The 15,217-nt window shown below is 38.3% G+C and overlaps 1 protein-coding gene across 1 annotated transcript in view; it reads right to left on the minus strand.

The window, feature by feature from the left end:
- The window catches only part of LOC126189262 (leupaxin), a 475,608-nt gene extending 468,559 nt beyond the window's left edge, over positions 1 to 7,049 (minus strand). The window contains exon 1 of the mRNA XM_049930930.1: positions 6,902 to 7,049. Within this exon, the coding sequence (XP_049786887.1) occupies positions 6,902 to 6,914 (13 nt within the window). The 5' untranslated portion in view covers positions 6,915 to 7,049. The remainder of the gene's footprint in view (positions 1 to 6,901) is intronic.
- Positions 7,050 to 15,217: the final 8,168 nt, after the last annotated feature.

Genomic DNA, 15,217 nt, shown 5'->3' on the forward strand with positions numbered 1-15,217 from the left:
TTTGGAAAACATTGTTCTCGTGAAGCACAACTACCTCTTTATTCGGATGAAGTGTTGAGTGCTACTGACAAGTGATTCCAGATCGATTCCGTATTACTGGATTTCCAGGAGACTTTTGACATTGTACCACACAAGCGGCTTGTAGTGAAATTGTGTGCTTATGCAATATCGTCTCAGTTATGTGACTGGATTTGTGATTTCCTGTCAGAGAGGTCACAGTTCGTAATAACTGATGGAAAGTCATTGAGTAAAACAGAAGTGATTCTGGCGTTCCCCAAGGTAGTTTTCAGGCCCTTTGCTGTTCCTTGTCTATATAAACGATTTGGAAGAAAATCTGAGTAGCAGTCTTAGGTTGTTTGCAGATGACGCTGTCATTTATCGACTAATAAAGTCATCAGAAGATCAAAACAGATTGCAAAACGATTTAGAAAAGATACCTGAATTTTGCAGTTGTCCGCAACAAACGAAAAGTGTGAGTGAGGTCATTCACATGAGTGCGAAAAGGAATTCGTTAAACTTCGGTTACACGATAAATCAGTCAAATATAAAGGCCATAAATTCAACTAAATACCTAGGAATTACAATTACGAACAGCAAAAATTGGAATGAACACGTAGGAAATGTTGTGGGGGAAGGCTAACCAAAGTTTGCGTTTTTTTGGCAGGACACTTAGAAAAATGTAACAGTTCTACTAAGGAGACTGCCTACACTACACTTGTCCGTCCTCTTTTAGAATACTGCTGCGTAGTATGGGATCTTTACCAGATAGGACTGACGGAGTTCATTGAAAAAGTATTATCGCGAAATATGGGAGAGTGTGTCACTGAAATGATACAGGATTTGGACTGGGCATCATTAAAAGAAAGGCGTTTTTCGTTGCGACGGAATCTTCTCACGAAATTTCAATCATCAACTTTCTTCTCCGATTGTGAAAATATTTTGTTGACACCGACCTACATGGGGAGAAACGATCACCACGTGAACCTACGGAATTCAGAGCTCGCACGGAAAGATACAGGTGTTCGTTCTTTTCGCGCGCGATACGAGATTGGAATAATAGAGAATTGTGAAAGTCGTTCGATGAACCCTCTGCCTTGGATTTGCAGAATATCCATGTAGATGTACTGTTTATGTTGTGATGTGACAGACAATGTTAACAGTAACCTCAGAAGTTTCATAGATGGTGCAGTTATCTATAAGTGCTATCTGAGAAAAGTTGCACAAATACCCACACAAGTCGCGATTTAAGGTCAAGGTCGTGCAGATATTGCCAACCTGCTTCAAATCATAAGTTGCACCTGGAATAAGTGAACTCATACAAATGCTCAGAGGTAACAATTTATGTGGGTATGAAACGGAATTATCACATAGGCTCAATCGTGGGTGTAGGTGGTGGCAGACTTTGGGTCACTGGTAGAATGCTTACGTACCATTCGTACGGCTCAAGCTATGGTATTGCTGAATTTATTGTGTGGGGTCCGTACCAAAAACGATAAACGTGGAATCTGAACGTACACAAATGACGGTTCCTCGAATGGTCATTGGTTTGTTTGACTCACGGAAGAACGTCATGGAAACGTTGAAAAATCTGAACTGGTAACAATTGAAGGTGGATGCAAACTACCCTGCAAACGCCTACTTACAGTTTCAAGAATCATTATTTAGTGAATAGTATAGGATGTTTTACAGTCAAGACAAAATTCTATTAACTCTGTGCACGGCCTTTAAACCGTTCTTTCTTCTCGCGCTCTGCATGTGAATGGAATGGAAGAAAACGTAATACGTGACATGATGGGAAGTACAAGTAGACAGGATATAAGATGTTGACAGGGAATGGCAAGAACAGCATTTCTGAAGAAGAGAAATTTGTTACCATCGAATACAGATTTAAGTGTTAGGAAGTGGAAACATGAACGGTAAATAGCTTAGGTAAAAAGAGAATAGAAGCTTTCAAAATGTGGTGCTATAGAAGAATGTTGAAGATTAGATGGGTCTATCACGTAACTTATGAGGAGATACTCCACATAATTGGTGACACAAGAAATTAGTGGCACAATTTGACCAAATGAAAGGATTCTGAGACATCAAGGGATCATCAGTTTAGGATGGGAGGGAAAAGTGGGGGGGGGGGGGGGGGGGGCGGTAAAAATCGTAGAGGAAGACCAAGAGATGAATATAGAAAGCAGGTTCAGAGTGATGTAAGTTGTAGTGGTAATTTGGAGATGAAGAGGCTCCGCACAGGATAGAGTAGCATGGAGAGCTGTATCAAACCAGTCTTAGGACTGAATAAAAACAACAACAACAACAACTATGCACAACACAATCACCAGCAAAGTATAGGTGTTGATGTACTCCAATGAGTACAGTTTAGGGAAGACAAACAGAGATTTTGACAGCCAGGCATGTGGTTCACCTCTACCAACCTACCTCTTCCGGAACTTTACATCGACTGGTCTCGTGTGGGAATTTCAAAATATGCTGGTGTGCCATCATGTACAAACCACATTTCTTCACTGATATGGGTGGTACGCCAGCATTTTTTGCAAGAAAATCAGGTACCTCTGACTCACAGGTGAAGAAGAAGCATTACGTCCCACTCAAACCACCATGGCTGATGACAACATACACACTGTGCTGAAAGTATTCTCTAATTCATGGGAGTGTGTGATAACAGGATCATCTTACATGTAGCTGTTTGCACTTTTCACAACAGTGTACATGGAGTTCTTCGTCGACAGGGTGTATCTTGTCTCTCCCCCCTCCACGCACACACAGGTTGGGAGGGGAGGGAGAGAGGGAGGGAGAGAGAGTTGTCTACACTTTGTAACATTGTAGGTTACATACTGACATTATGAATATACAGAATTAGTAACAAGTGCAATGCTGCAAAGAAATGGATTTTGTCTGCCTTCAGGGAGAAAAAAGTATAGCTTCGGGAATGATGAATTAATGTACCAATAAGCTTGTGTCATGAAGGTTTCAGTGATCATCATGTTACTCAATGTGTTAGGTATAATGAAGTTGGAAGACCACAATGCTCTCTTTAAGCAACGTGTGCTGCATTTGTTGGAAATATATTTGTATCATAAAAACAGTTTGTTACAAATTCTCTTTCTACCTTCCCATCAGAGTGAATGAAAAACACTGTAAGTGACAGAGTGCAGATCCTACGCAGCATTTTTTAAAAAATTGGCCATCTGAGAGTAACTGAATCTCCAGAACTTTGATATTGTGTCATATAAAAAAGGCCAACTGATTCCAAAAAAATGAAGGGCAATAAAGGGGTAACAATGTTCCTCAAAATAAATGTTATGAACTCCAGCACCTTACTACATAACTTATGAGAGACAGTAACAAATGTTTTTGATAATGTTTAAAATCCCACTGACAATGACATCACTGGAGATTAAACACTAGCTCAGTTTTGAAGAGGATAGAAACTCACTAAAATCTCTTTAAACAAAGTGTGTTAGCATTGGTCTGCAATGAATTAGAGAAACTATCCATTTATAGTATTTACAGATATAAACAGAGCTTTAGAGAATCATGACTGGCATACACTCTGTGAAATTTGAAAGGCTGGAGGGATAAAGTAAAAGGAGCACATGGTTATCAACAACTTGTACATTAATCACAGTCCATTTATTACCAGTCAGACAGTGGTTGAGAAGGGAGTGGGATGGTGTGGTAGTCTGTCTTGGGTGTTACTAAATCTGCAAAATGAAAAATCAATAAAGGAAGGCATGACAAACTCTGGAAAGGGAATTAAAGTTCAGGGAGAATAAATAAAAACTTTGAGGTTTGACAGCGACATCTTGACAGAGACAGCCAAGGATTTCAAAGATCACTTGAATTACGTGGATAGTGTGATAAAGAGGTTATCAAATGAGCTCAAAAAAAAGTAAAACAAGGGTAAGTTAATGTAGTAAAAGCATGTTTGGTGACACTGAGGAAATTAGGTTCCGAAATTAGACGCTTAAAGTTGTAGAAGAATTTTGCTATTTGGGCAGCAAAGTAACTGATGGTGGCCCAAGTTGAGAGAACGTAAAACACTGACTGGCTACAGCAAACAAAACATTTCCATAACAAGGGGGAAATTTGCTAACACTGAATATAAATTTAAGTATTGGTATGTCTTTTCTGAAGACTTTTTGTGGAGTCTGTGCTTGTACAAAAGTGAAACATGGATGACAAAGAGGTCACACAAAAAGAGCATGGGTTGATCAAATAACTCACAATAAAATACTGAATCAAACTGGGAAGAAATAAACTTGCAGCACAAATGTGCTAAAAGAAGACATTGGCTGGCTACTTTCCCTGGCTATGCTTGGACAGTTTTCTGTCCTCCTGCATATTTCTTAGATCCTAGTAACAATGTTGTTTTTGGGGAAGGAGACCAGACAGCGAGGTCATCGGTCTCATCGGATTAGGGAAGGACTGGGATGGAAGTCGGCCGTGCCCTTTGAAAGGAACCATCCTGGCATTTGCCTGGAGCGATTTAGGGAAATCACGGAAAACCTAAATCAGGATGGCCGGACGCGGGATTGACCTAGTAACAATGATATTTTCTTCCATCACCTCTAGTATAACATTCCACTCTACACCATCAGCCATTATCACTGCATATCAAAGCCTTGAAAGGAGCTGCGACTTATTCTGAGATCACTTATCATTAAGGAAAAAGTGTCTGATGTGCAGAAGTGTGTAATAAGGATTATATGTGCTGTCCCTCTACAGTCTCTTGTAGACTTTTCTTCACAATACATTTATTTCCTAAAGAGCTTTGTTGTCAAGGATCAACCAGTATGAAAACAGCAGTAACATGTTTCTTAATGTGTAATAACAGAGAGAGAGTAGTGTGTGCTGTTCTCTATTGTGTGTTTCTGTACCCTTTTTCATCCATGCTTCACTTTTGTACAAGCACAGTCTCCACAAAATTATCTTCAGAAAAGACATACTAATACTTAAATTTGTATTCAGTGTTAACAAATTTCCCCTTTTTTTTGGAAATGTTTTGATTGCTGTAGCCAGTCAGTGTTTTATGTGCTCTCAACTTGGGCCACCATCAGTTACTTTGCTGCCCAAATAGCAAAACTCTTCTACAACTTTTAGTGTCTCATTTTCGAACCTGATTTCTTCAACATCACCAAATGTGCTTGTACTACATTAACTTACCCTTGTTTTACTTTTTTGGTGCTCATTTTATAATCCATCTACAAGTGAGTTGTTGCCTTTCTCTTATTTTATGTATTGCTCCTTCCAGGAATTTCTATTATTATTCAACTATAAATCACTGTAAGCATGTGGGGGGATTGGCAGGGTGGGGAAGGAGGGTGGAGGGAACGGAGGGAATAAACTACAGCAACTTAAGATATCATGTAAATGGCCAGCATGTTGCCTAGTTTTTTTCAGTGGGAAAGTATACCATAAATTCAAAATTAACTTCTTCCACATCACAGCAAGAAATAAAGCAATTATGACCTACAGAACTTCCAGATAACTACAACCAGAACACTGTAGCAATACTATCAGAATTAATCAATATTTATCTTTCACTTTGAAACCTTACAATTGATATACACATCCACGCACATCCTCAAACTTTACGATTCATGGTGAAAGGTAGTGAATATAATATGACAATACAAGCTGAAGATCTTGGATTTTGGAGTTTTACGATAACAAACAATGTTCTACAACCTAATGGTGTTGGAAAATAATGAAACAAAAGCCATATCGATACAGGATTGTAAATAAATAAACAATTACCACTAAGAATCGCATTAGAAACAAAATACAAAACAGAATATTCAGGAACAAATATGTAAATGAACAACAGATAAGTAAGATGAAGTAAAGGTAACTACAGTATCATACAGAAAGGTGAAACAGAAATCAGATTAGACATAATGGTTAACTAAGATATTAGCCACACAAACACTTGGCACAGAATCAAAGTAGAGACGGGCGTTGAGAAATGAAAGGTATAGAAAGCGCAAAGCAGATTATGTAATTGAATGACGGTTTAAACAAACTAGATGCATCGAATCTGTGTGTGTGCGTGTTTTTTTTTTTTTTTCACAGACTGCCAAACTTGCCAAATAGCTGAGAAGCTACAGACGGTTTTATTTATAACACGTCAGCATTATACAGTAAACTGGAAAAAAAATCTGCCGTTACAAATGATGTAATCTTCATGGAGGAAGAGTTATACATGATTGAACAAGTCAGGCGTTAAAGTTCAGTAGAAGTAGGCCTAAACCTCTAAATGACAGACTCCAGAAAACTCTTTGAACACGCAAATGGTTTTAAAGGCGTTATAACAACTCACATTGCACTTTATAATATTAAAATTTGAACAATGTAGTAAATTCGGATCAATGGTGTAGTGTGATAAATCTCATTAATGAGAATTTTTTATTGTTAGCAATTTCCACAGCGTTGAAATTCGTTAGTAACAAACATCTACACATATAAAAAACAAGAGGGAGATGTCAACAGATGACATGAGGTCGACTTTCAAAACTATTTATTGATGGCAATATGAACAATCTTGATATATCAACTTTACGCACAATCGTCAGATTCTTGCAGAATAGTAACGCAAAGAAAAGGTTGGTTACGAAATTTGATGTGGCTCAGTTTGTTCCGCATACGAGATCTGTTTGTCCACCTGTCACATCAGTTGGTTCCAAAACCACGGCTGTTAACTCAGAAATACGCGGAAATGACAGAACTTCCGAGCAGCAAATTTCTGTTTCCACAGTTGGTAATATATTTTTTGTTTGCTTCGCCACCTATAGGTTATGGGAACAACCTAGCTGTTTAATTTATACCAATACTTCCCTACATAAGCACTAGTTTTAAATAAATTCACCTAAACATGAACACTAGTATTTACCTAAATCATCCATTCCAGATCTGTGATGGGGACGGCGATCACGCGGCTTTCAGTTGTATTCAGGCAGTAAGCTAATAACACCCACTTCTCGATTGTTTTTGTACCATACACAAAAAGTCACAAATCGCAAAGTTCACCGAAAACGCGATACTTGTGCTTCTCTGTAAGCACAAATATTGCGCTGTGCAGTTTGCACACAATCAAGATTGCCAACGTTTGCGAATGTACACCACTGTGTCAAGTGTCAAATCAACTTATGGTGTAAAGTGTTTGGTGCTAGTAAACTTATCATTGAACTTTAGACGAGCAGCGAGTCTTCCAGCACATAGTAAATATTACCTGACGCGGTGTTACAACAGATGTACGTGACTATGAATAGAATTTGAAAGCATGTACACACGTTTCACATACGGGAAGTTTCTGAATGTTAAATTCCACAAGTTGAGGCAAATGTGCGGGTGATTATAAACATAAACTGCAAATAACCTCAAATTAGCGTATTATGAACACTACCATCTCATGTTACTGTTATTCTACTCTTGCGGCATACGATAACTACCGATACGCCATAGCATATGACATAACACTCTCCACTAAAATAAAAAAAAAAAACTTGTCGAAATAAGTTGCGTCGAGCAATTGCTATCCTCTTATTATTGGCACAGTTACTAATGTTTTGGAGGCTACAAAATGAATTTAGGATTTTCAAAATGAACTTAAATATAAATTTACAGTTACAGGAAAAGCGATGGTAGATCTACATCATGCCACCCCCCAGAAGGTAAACTAGGAAGTGCTTCAAAGGCAGTACAGAAAGTGACATATTCTTATGTGTGTGTGTGTGTGTGTGTGTGTGTGTGTGTGTGTGTGTGTGTGTGTTTTAACTTCAATTTCTCATGTAACTTTTTTTTAAATTCTACAGTACCATAAAATTTGATGAGTTTTGTTAAACCCAGAGAGATTCCCAACTTCTTTTCATTCATTACATCTCACAATCTTGCCCCTCTGCCAGGTGTAGTATTTATTTATTTATTTATTTTAATCACCTCCTCCACTCTTTTTATGATTGAGTCCAGTGTGAACCTAAGACATGTTCTTGAAGTCACCAAGATTTATAAGTACATTTCACCATCACATAATAATACTATTTATCTATGTAATCGTTCATACCATTTCATTCTGTAGTCTGCAGTGCTATTTTCCATTCCTTGTCAATTATGTTCTATGCAGATAGCATTTGATCTATCATATTATCATTTATTTCATACAGGGATTGTCTCACAATGATATAGCAGTGATCATCACAGTACAATGAAAAATAAATGACTGGAAATATACATAGGATATATAAATATGTTTATATGAGGATAGGACAGGTGGTCAGCTGTGGCCTTGCTGAATGAAAGCTGCCTCAGTCAGCTAGTCCCTGTTCTATAATATTCTTTACTTTACACACCATTTGCATCAGATAACTTACAAGATAAAACATAGCTTTAGCACTGCATCATTGCACACAGTAAGGGCACACACACTCATGTTTGTTTAAAATGTCTTATTGGTCTTAGCCCCTAGCATGCTTGTTTGTTGGAATATAAACCTTTGAGAGAAATGCATGTATGAACAATAAAACAAGATGTAAGAGCTTTCTGACCATACCACTTTATCTATGAAACTTTTTTTTTTTTACGCACTGACTTGGGACTTGAATCACTTCTAACACTCAGGGTGTACAGAATAATCGTTTGAAAAGAACTTGTGTCATAAACCATACTACACACCAACTACTTGTTTTTATTTTATTATCAATAAAAGTTTTCAGGCGTTTTGATTCAGCCCATATTCAATTGTACAGAATTCTAACAGTCAATAAAATCATAGGTTTTGTAGGTTGGTCCATTTGAATAAAATTATGGGTGTATGACTGTGTCAAATGTGTTAAAACTACTTATATTTTGGCTGTTCTTGCATGCATCCTTCATCAGAATGACAATTTGAGTGTGATGGTTACTGCTTTCTACATTTACATCCATACTCTCCAAACCACCATGGAGTTCAGGGCAGAGAGTACCTCCCATCATACCAGTTATTAGGGCTTTATCACTTTCCATTCAGATGATTTAAACGCCTCTATGCAGGCTTGATCCTTAAGGGAGCGACATGTAGGGGGTTGCAGTAAATTCCGTGACTCATCACTTAAGCTTAGTTCTAGAAACTTCCAAGTAGGCTTTTGCAGGGTAGTTCGTGTCTACCTTCCAGAGTCTGCCAGTTCACTTCTTTTAGCATCCCTGTGTGTCTCTCCCATGGTTTGAACAAACCTGTGACCATTTCTGCTTTCTGCTTCCTGCTTCCCCTTCTTGTTAGTCCTATTTGGTGTGCATCCCACACACGAGCAATATTCTAGGATGGGTCGCAAAAGTGTATTGTATGTGATCTCCTTTGTGGACTGATGATGTTTCCCTAGTATTCTAGCAGTGAACCATAGTCTGCCATCTGCTTTTCCTGTGACTGAGCCTATATGATAATTCCATTTCACATTTCCTCAAATTGTTACACCCTGATATTTGCAGGAGTTGGCCAATTCTGTTACTACTCATTGATATTGCAGTATAGGATGCTACAGTTTTACATTTTCTGAACTGCACACCTTTAAATTTCTAAACATTTAGAGCAAGTTGCCATTCTTTGCTCTACTTTGAAATCTTATCAAGATCTGATAATATTTGTGCAGCATTTTTGAAACAGTATTTCATTATAACTAACTGCATAATCTGTGAAAAGTCTGAGGTTACTATTAAGATTGACTGCAGACTCATTAATATACAACTTGAAAAGGTAGGGTCCCAACACACACTCCTGGGGCACACCTAAAGTTACTTTCACGTCTGTCAATGACACTCTGTTCAAGATAACATGCAGTGTCCTCCCCACTAAGGAATCCTCTATCCAGTCACAAATCTCACCTGATACATCACGTGATTGTACTATTAATAACACGTGTACTGGCAAGTGAGTCAAATGCTTGCACTACCTGACTGTCTTGATCCATGACTTTCAAGATGTCATGCGAGGAAAGTAAAAGTTGGATTCCATGTGATCGATGTTGCTGGAACCTATGTCCATTGGCATGGAGGAAATGATTTTGTTTGAAATACCTCAATACATTTGTGCTCAGAATAAGTTGCTACATATTATCTGAAAATCACTGGGCTTCCTGGCATACTATATTGTGACTGGGTGATAGGATTAAGGGGAAGGGATGTATGATCCTTACTGTCGAGAATACACGGTATTAATTTTTATTAGTTGTCATCAGCGAACATGGTGGAATCTGCCAATGTGACTTTATGCTGCTTAGTAAGGAATAGTCACACTGATGAAAGCAGCTTGTAACAATAGCTGATACATTGGTAGTTCATCACAAATGATGCAGACACACATTTGGAAAATTTTTATTGATACTAACAGTTAATCTCCCTTAGTGCATACAGTGTATTTCTGCTTCAAGTTCATTGGTTTATTTGTCTTGATTTCAGCCTCATCTAATTTTTATTGTTTGGATTATTATTAGTATTTCTTCCATCATTTATAGTTACATGTATAGCTACAGCTACATTCTGCAAGCTGTTCCAATCGTGACTAGTTCATGGTAAGAATGATTGCTGATGAGCCTCCTTGTGGGATCTAATATTTCTGATTTCATCTTCATTGTCTTTTTGAGAGATGTGTCTAGGAGGAAGCAATATACTGATTTACTCTTCTAGGAATGTACGGTCTACAGACTTTTTTAAGAGTAAAGCACACCATGTTGCAGAACACAGTTCTTATAGTGTCTGTCACTGGAGTTGGCTGAGCGTCTCCATGACACTCTTTTTTTTACCAAATGGACATGTAATGAAATGCGCTGCTCTTCTTTGGATCTTTTGTATTTCTGCTCTCAATCTGTGATTTGGATTCCAGCCTGTTACAGGTCCCAGACTGATGAGCAGTGTTCAAGTTTTCGTCGAACAAGGGTTTTGTAAGCTATCTCCTTTGTTGATGGATCACGTTTCCTGAGGATCATTCCAATGAATCTTTCTGGCATCTGCCCTCCCTGGATTTTATCAAAGTAACGGCTTCCAGTCATCATTCTGTAATCATATAGTCATACAGTAATGGGTATATCAGTATATATGTACACACTATGTTACATTTGTTTACATTGAGGGTCAACTGCCACCTTCTGCAGCAAACATCAAGGATCCTCTGCAGGCCTTCCTGCATTTTTCTAGCCATGTGACTTCTATGTATACAACAATCAAACAATGGAAAATCCAGGATAGAATGTAACAATGCCAGAGGAGGGAAGTCTGCAGTGACTGCAGACGTGTGTGCAAGATGCGTTTGCGTGAGTATGTGTGCGTGTGTGTCTACTGCTGACAAAGGCCTTAATGGCCGAAAGCTATAATAGTATGAATCTTTTTGTTGTGCCTATCGTGACTCGGCATCTCCGCTATGTATACAACAGTGTCATGTGCAAAAAGCCTCATGGAACTTCAAACATTGTCTACTAGGTCTTTTATATTTATTATGAAAAGTAAAGGTTCTATAATACTCACTTGGGCTATGCCCAAAAGTGACTTTTTACACCTGACAATTTCTCTTTGTTGAGAATGAGATGCTATGTTATGTTCTCTAGAAACTCTTCAGTCCAGTCATACCATTGGCCTGATATTCTGTATGCACTTATTTTGTTCACTAAGCAGCAGTGTGCCTTCTAGAAGTTGAGAAACGTGGTAACTTGGGTGTTTATATCTACTCCTTTCTGGATGTTGTGGATGGACAGAACAAGTTGGGTTTTACAAATCATTGCTTTCGAAACTCATGTTGATTCCTACAGAAGAGATACTCAGTCTCCAGGAATTTCATAATACATGAGCATAAAACCTGTTTCAGAATTCTACAGTGGACCAACGTCAGAGATACAGGCTTATAGTGTAGTGCGTCTGTTCAGTGACCCTTTTTGTAAGCGGGAATGATGTGTTTTATTCCAGTCATGAGGAGCTCTTCTTTCCTCCAGAGACGTACAGTACACTGTTGCTAGAACAGGTGCAAGTTCTTTTGCATGGTTTATGTTGGTATCTCTTCAGATCCAGTGGCCTTTTTTGGTTAATGGCTTCAGTTGATTTTCTGTTCCGAAGTTACTTATTTCAATATCTGTCATTTGTCATTTATGCAATGATTTAAAGGAGAATCACAGTGTGTTCCTATTCTGTGGAACAGTTTTAGGAAAGGATATTTAGGATTTTGGCCTTTTCTATGTCATTTTCTGCTTCGTTGCCATTATGATTATGGTCACAGAGTGTTTGGACCATTTACTGATTTAAAATAATACCAAAACTTCTTAGGATTTTCTGTAAAGTCAGTATACAGAATTTTACTTTCAAGTTCGTCGAATGCCTCATGCATGGCTCTTCTTATGCTAATTTTGGCTTCATTTGGTTTTTGTCTGTCTGTGAAGCTTTGCCTGCATTTAAATTTGCAGTGAAGCTCTCATTACTTCCGTAGCATCTTTCTAATGCGAAAGCAAAGAGAAATACACTGCAAATTTAAATGAAGTCATCAATATTAGCTGATTTGCTTTGTTTATTTATCCAAGGATCGTTGCACAATGATATAGGATTTGTCATAATAATATGGTGAAAATAAATACCACAAAATATACATACACACACAATATATAAATATGCTTACACAATGACAGGAAAGGTGGTTGGCCATGGTGTTGAAGGAACAATCTATCTTGGCATTTGCCTGAAATATATAAGAGAACCATGGAAAACATATATCAGAATAGCTGGATGGACCAATCTACATCCTCCCAAATATGAAGTCAGTGTCTTAACAACTGCACTGCCTCATTCGGTTCATCCCTATTATACAATGTTCTCTGATTTACACAGTTAACTTATACTGTAAAACATAGTTTTGCACTTCATCACTGCATACAGTAAGGATATCCATTGGTGACTCCTGGACCCCAAACATGTTGCTATTCCCTTTGCATCAAGTCCAATCTGCCTGGAAAACTGACTCAGGGCTTCATAACATGCAGCTATTTCCAATGCACATCTTGATGTCCTCCCCTCAGTCCGCCTGAAAAACTGAGTCAACATACTCCCAAGATGAGCGAGACATTGAGCTCAAGAGAGTAACACGAAATTACTGTCATGCACTATTGATATTGGCATCCTATCTTTGTTGACACATGATTGCCTTGTAAAAGCATAGGATTGTGATTAAACAGTGGAAACTCCAGGTAGGAATATCAACAGTGTACGAAGAGACAGATTGCTACTTATCGTAAAGAAGACACATCAAGTTGCAGACAGGCCTCCCACGTCAAAGACACCAACCACTTCCTTCACCGACTCTCCACTATCCCCACCCCTTTACCTCCAGGATCCCGTACTCCACGCCACCTCCCGATATACCAACATCCCTCATGCCTATGGTCTTATCACTATTGAATACTATCTTTCCCAATGTCCTTCAGACTCCAGACCCACTACCTGATTCGTCATACACGTAACTAACCTTATTATAACCCCTAGTAATAAAGGCACTTTATAAAAAGGGATAATGTAGACAATTTTAGACCTGTTGATCATTTTGTTTCACATAATTTTCTATCAAATGTACAGTTCGGTTTTGGAAGTGGTGTAAAAACTGAAAATGCTATATTCTCTTTTTTTCTGTGAGGTACTGGATCGATTAAACAAAAGCTTTTGAATGCTAGGCATCTGTTTTGATTTAACTAAGGCACTTGATTGTGTCAACCACAAAATATTGTTCCAGAAGTTGGACCAGTATGGAATACAGGGAGTAGCTCCTAATTGGTTCACCTCTTACTTTATTAACAGACAGCAAAAGCTCATTTTCCACAGTGTTGAGAATGGCTATGCTGTGGGGTCTGAGTGGGGCATGGTTAAATGGGGGGGGGGGGGGGGTGCCCCAGGGATCAGTGCTGGGGCGACTTCTGTTCCTTATTTATGTAAATGTGTAAATGATATGCCCTCTAGTATTACAGGTGATTCTAAAATATTTCTGTTTGCTGATGACACTAGCTTGATTGTAAAGCAAGTTGTGTGCAACATTGGCACTGTTTCAAGTAGTGCAGCTCAAGACATAAGTTCATGGCTTGTAGAAAATAAACAAACGCTAAATCACACTAACAATCAGTTTTTAGTTTCTAACACACCGTTCAACAAAAACTGATGTTTTAATTTCACAGAATGGGCATATGATTAGTGAAACTGAGCAGTTCAAATTTCTGGGGTTTCAGATAGACCGTAAACTGTTGTGGAAAGCCCAAGTTAAGGATCTTGTTCAAAGGCTTAATGCTGCCATTTTTACTATTCAAACAGTATCTGAAGTAAATGACAATTCAATATGGAAAGTAGTCTACTTTGCTTATTTTTATTCACTTATGATAGACGGTATTTTATTTTTGGGGTAAGTGTTTCCATTCTCAAAGGATATTTTTGGCTCAGAAACGGGCTGTCTGGGCGATAAGTGGTGTAAGTTCCTGAAAGTCTTGCCAACCTTTGTTCATTACTCTTGGTATTTTGGCCTTGGCCTCTCAATGTATATGTTCTTTACTGTTGTTTCTTGTTAACAATATCAGCTTATTTGCAAGAATTAGCAGCTTTCACTTAGTTAATACTAGGCAGAAATCCAATCTGCATTTGGATTACACTTCCATGACTCTTGTGCAGGAAGGTGTGCAGTATGCTGTTGCATCCATTTTCAATAAGCTACCATAAGAATTCAGAAATTTTAGCAGTAATCCACGCACTTTTGAATTGAAACTGAAGAGTTTCTTCATGGGTCACTCCTATTCTGTTGAGGAGTTCCTTGAAAACCTAAGCTGATTCCTGTTTTATATTGTTGATTGCATTTACATAAACTTATGGGTTGTCTTTTTTTTGGTTCATAAACATTTTATTTTATCTATTATTACTTTTGTGTTGTAATTTCATGTACTGACATCTACATCTACTCCATAAGCCACCCAATGGTGTGTGGCGGAGGGCACTTTAGGTGCCACTGTCATTACCTCCCTTTGCTGTTCCACTTGCATATGGTTCATGGGAAGAACGACTGCCGGAAAGCCTCCATGCGCATTCGAATCTCTCTAATTTTACATTCGTGATCTCCTCGGGAGGTATAAGTTGGGGGAAGCAATATATTCGACACCTCATCCAGAAACACACCCTCTCAAAGCCTGGACAGCAAGTTACACCGCGATCCAGAGCGCCTCTCTTGAAGAGTCTGCCA

The sequence above is a fragment of the Schistocerca cancellata genome, chromosome 1, assembly GCF_023864275.1.
Source record: "Schistocerca cancellata isolate TAMUIC-IGC-003103 chromosome 1, iqSchCanc2.1, whole genome shotgun sequence".
Classification (NCBI taxonomy): Eukaryota; Metazoa; Arthropoda; class Insecta; order Orthoptera; family Acrididae; genus Schistocerca; species Schistocerca cancellata.